This window comes from Octopus bimaculoides, chromosome 7 (assembly GCF_046866305.1).
Source record: "Octopus bimaculoides isolate indiv1 chromosome 7, ASM4686630v1, whole genome shotgun sequence".
Lineage (NCBI taxonomy): Eukaryota > Metazoa > Mollusca > Cephalopoda > Octopoda > Octopodidae > Octopus > Octopus bimaculoides.
Window position 1 is genome coordinate 45,159,648 of NC_142934.1, and position 4,905 is coordinate 45,164,552.

The window sequence follows — 4,905 nt, forward strand, 5'->3', positions numbered from 1 at the left end:
ACTACAGTTTCTCTTCTTTTTTTGCATAATCCTATGAAGTCCCGCGTGTAGAGAACAAATTAGCAAAAATTTTCTGAACAATCCAAAAAATAAAAAAAAGTTACGAGGGGTTATATGTTGTGCATAATTCTATGATTTCATATCAAAACACAAGTGCTATTTTCAGGATGTTGACAAAATGTGCAGTCATGCACAAAATGACAGCTTTGAAATCGTGTTTCTTGACTGGGTGAAAATAAACAAATGACTATACTAACCTCTATAACTTTTTAAAAACATTTTTCTAGAAAAAGTTGAAGAATTCCAGCAATTTAGCTTGGAAAGGTATATTAATATGCCAAATCTTAAAATGTTCAATAAACTTTAATTTTTGAAATGCTGGCAGCCAAACAAACTAGATCTGTATTTGCTCCAGTAAAGACGTGTCACCTAACTCTGCAATATCAACTATTCTTTGGGAATACCATACTGCCTTTCTAACGCCGTCTGTAGAAATTCGTTTTCACATTTTCACTTTACGCATGCCTCCGGTTAAGAAAATTTGTCGACAATACAGTAGTGATTATTCATCTTTTGAATTTATTCCCTCTCCTCAGAACTGTCTGTTACCAATGTGCCTTCTTTGCCATCAAACATTGACCAACAAAGCAATGAACCCTTCACGCTTGAAGTATCACTTTGATGCAAAGCATTCTGACAAGAAGGACAAGCCGTTATCACACTTTTTGCAACTGAACTCCTCTTTCAAAAAGCAAACACAAACATTCAACACACTACTCCAGAAAACTAGTAAACAGGAGAATGATGAGTTGTTTGCATCGTACAACATTGCATTGCCTGTTGCTAAGTCTGAGAAGTCTCACACAACTGGAAAAACATTACTTTGCCTGGTTATTAAAGAGGTTTTGTCAACTGTTATGCATGAAAAACCCGATAACATTATGAAAATCCCAATTAGTAATAACACGATTTCTCGACACATCAACGAAATGGTCAACGATGTCAAACAGCAGCTCATTAATATTCTCCAGCGTTCTGAATTTTCTATACAAGTGGATGAGTCAGCTGTTGTAGACAATCAATGTTTGATGATGGTATATGTCCGGTATTTCAGCAAAGACCTTGTGAGGAAATGCTGTTCACAGAGAAATTGCTGCTTGATTCAAAAGGTGCAACTATTTTTTTTACATTCTCAAGTCTTTCCTTTTTGAATGTAGTATCCCACTCAGTAATATTCTTGCCTGTGTGTCTGATGGAGCCCCTTCAATGATAGGAAAATACAGAGGTTTTTCATCTCTCCTAAAGTGTGAAATTTCCCACCAGGTACTAATTGTTCATTGCTTGGCACACCGGCAGTATTTAGTGGCAAAAAATATGAACAGTAGATTGAATGATGACAGTAGATTGATGAGACTGTGAACAAATTGAAGTCCAGTCCTTTGTCTGATCGAATTTTCCTTCAACTCTGTCTGAGAAATGATGAGGACCATACTAAACTCTTATACCACACCAAAGTGCAGTGGCTGTCAAAAGGAAACTGTTTTATGCTTTCTTGAACTATTCCATATAACCATATCTTTCTTTGAAGATACTCCAATATCCGCTTCATTGATGGTTGCAAGGTGTGATATCTTTTACCTTTGTGATATAGTCACAAAACTAAATGATTTGAATAAGTTATTGCAAGGAAACAGAAAACTCTCACTGATTGTAAATCATTTGTTACTAACTTCATTTCGAAATTGGTGCTGTATAAGACATTTCAAAACATTAATTCCCTCAATTTCCACAACTTGATCCTTTGAAAGATCAATTGATTGATGAGGATTTAACTACATATCGCAACTATTTACAATCATTGCACAATAACATGGTGGAGCGATTTCAAGATGTTATTGCGCTGAATATTCCAAACTCTTATAGCAATCCGTCTAAGGTCGATGCAGTTGATGCGAGGACAATGTTCAGGATGAATGGATAGAATTACAAAATGACAATGACGCCACAATGTGATATCGCCATAATGGCAAAGGTTTGGGGTACCATCAAAGTATATTGAATTCCTACCCCAATCTGTGGAAACATCTGAAATTACTTTTGCTTGAATCTGGTTTTAGTTGAATCTGGTTTTAGCCATGTTGGAACTTTACTTTCCCATAAAAGAATTGAACTGGATGTAACACAACAAGGAGACTTGCGGCTAAAGTTGACAAGTTTGAAATCAAATATATCTGCACTAGTTGCATCGCACCAGACACATGGTTCTTATTAAAAAGTTGTATTCTTTTCCTTTACAATACAATCATTATTTTTGCATCGGTAGTTCTGGTCAAGAGTTCATTTGGGGAAAATAAAACCAGTGTAAAAGAAAGCGCAAGTTTACCAAAGTTAATCTGTCTGCATAATACAGAGTTAACATTAGAATTTTATTCACACTAATGGCAAAACTAAACCTACAATAAGGGATTTGTAAACAACCACATATTTAGTCCAAACAGCACTAACCAGGCAATGAACTTACAATATAGTGTGTGTGTCAAATGATACGAGGGAAGGTTCTCCTAAGGGATTTAATGTTAGGGAGAGTTGTGTCAAGATTTTTGAAACAGATGGGCGATGGAGCAATTTTTGGCTGATAGGTGGGCAATATTGCAATTTGGTGCGAAAAGTCTGGGAAACACTGGTATAGATGAATATGTGTGTGTATAATTTTTACTCAAAGTTTCATTTTCACTGGTAACTACTCCGTTTCAAAGTTCTGATCAGTATAGATATAGCTTTGAATAATAATTATTCCGCACTACCTGCTTAAGAAGATAGTTAATATTATCAAGAGGAGGTGAAAGTGATATCTTACATATTAAAACTAAAAATATTTGTGTATGTGTGTGTGTATCGGTATGTCCGCGTTTTGCACTAAAACGGCTTGACCAATTTTTCTTAAACTTCACACGCAAATTGCTTATGTGTCTGAGGAGGTTTTAAGTATAAATTGATTTTGAAAAAATGTTCGGGTAAATGGCGGGAGGGATAACATTTGGGCGTGAGTGAACGGTGGGAGTAAAATTTTTAAGCTACCAAGGGAAATAACCAATTCCCTCCTGGAAATAACCCATTCATTTTCAGTATGCTTATTTCTTAGTATTGAACTATTTTAGTTATTTTCTCAATTTATCCAGTACAACCCTTAAACAAGTAAATAGTATTCTCCTAAACAATAGATCCACTTATTTCGGTTAGTGATTTATTCACGAGTATAACCACTCTAGCGCTGCTGAGGGTAATATTCTGTGGGAACGCACAAAAGCCCTTTTAAAAGTTATTTACTTTGAATTGTTATTACCTCATATCTGATTAGCCTGATATTACGTAACATGTTTCATGATTTTTGTATACATACCTTATTAGTATTTCCTCCTAAAATCTATATACTCTCGGAACGTATTAAAGCCCTTTTCGGGGCTACTTTATTTGAATTCTTACTATAGGGTAATTAATTTCATGTTATTACATAACTGACTTCACAATTTGGTTATTCATAACTTATTAGGAATTCCTAACACAAGATCCTTTGTAAGACAGTTCGGTATTCTCAATAAAAACACAAAAAACCATTCTAAGGGCTACATACTTTGTACTGTTGTTACTGGATTAGCGAAACAATTATGAGAACAGAACCAAGGGATAAGCCCGCTTTCCCGGGAATTACCGGGTGTGTCAGCTAGTGTGTGTGTGTGTGTGTGTGTGTGTGTGCGTGCGTGCGTGCGTGCGTGTGTGTGTGTTTCTTATAGCCTCAGGCAGACCAAAACCATGAGAGAGGGTTTCGTACTCGGAAACTGAAAGAAGACTGTCGTATGTGTGTATGTCTTGTGTTTGTACCACCACCGTTGCTTGACAACAGATGTTGTGTTTACATTCCCGCAACTTAGCGGTTTGGTAAAAGGCACTGACAGAATGAGTACTATGCTTACAAACAATAAATCCTGTGGTTGATTTCTTCAATCAACGGCGGTGCTCCAGCATGGCCACAGTCACATGACTGAAACAAATAAAACAGTAAAAATCTATGCCATTTTAATCCAGAGCAAGGCCGGGTATCTCTGGTAGTATTTGTTAAAACAAGAAGTGTGTTGGTAACTCACTGTTTTACTTTATACGCGTTACAATGAATTTCCAGCTATAAAGATTGGATTATACACACACATCCATGTAAGCATATAAGCGAATTTTGACCTCTTTTATAAAATTTTTAACACTGACTTCTTGGTAAATGTGACTTTCGCGGTACAATTTAAAGATAATCTTCCAGTTTAGGGAGGTAAAAAAAAGTAAATAAAAATACAAGGGAAATAACTTAACCTCTTACTAGTATTATCCGTACTCTCCCCACCCCACCCGTTCGCGAATGCGCATTTTTTTTTCTTCATATTCGTTCACTGCAAGTTGTTTTACACCTATTACACTAATTTTTTTTTTATTTTTGAGCTCGGGTCAAACGCTTTAGTTTGACCGTTATTTCCCTATGCAGGAAGATTACCATAAGTTGTTGTGCAGCTGGTACTATAATATTCAATCACTTGTGTGATTTATATATAAACAGTTAACTTCAATCACGTGTGATTTATTTATAAACAGCTAAAAAAAAAAAAAACACATTTCAGAGTAGTACGGATAATACTAGTAAGACGTTAAGTTATTTCCCTTGTATTTTTATTTACTTTTTTTTTACCTCCCTAAACTGGAAGATTACCCAATTGTATAAAAATGTTTTCTTAAAATACGAAATGAAAACTAAATGTTAGTATCGCTTAGAAATTTCTATTGGCTCTTATCCTGTATTATTACACCATCTAAAAATTTTTAACGTTTCCGAATGAATACCAAGTTACCTAAATGGGTTTTTTT

At 35.3% G+C, this 4,905-nt stretch overlaps 1 protein-coding gene across 1 annotated transcript; it reads left to right on the forward strand.

The window, feature by feature from the left end:
• The first annotated feature begins 521 nt into the window (after positions 1–521).
• LOC106879965 (SCAN domain-containing protein 3-like) lies at positions 522–1,981 on the forward strand. The gene is made up of 2 exons (XM_014929725.1): positions 522–1,083; positions 1,809–1,981. The coding sequence occupies exons 1-2, from the start codon at positions 522–524 to the stop codon at positions 1,979–1,981; spliced, it is 735 nt and encodes a 244-aa protein (XP_014785211.1).
• The last annotated feature ends 2,924 nt before the right edge of the window (positions 1,982–4,905 follow it).

Excerpts from the sequence above, each read along its gene's own strand:
- LOC106879965 (XM_014929725.1), top strand. The coding sequence starts at position 522 with ATGCCTCCGGTTAAGAAAATTTGTCGACAATACAGTAGTGATTATTCA. Across the intron at positions 1,084-1,808 it reads AGCTGTTGTAGACAATCAAT|ATCAATTGATTGATGAGGAT; the intron begins GTTTGATGATGG and ends ATCCTTTGAAAG.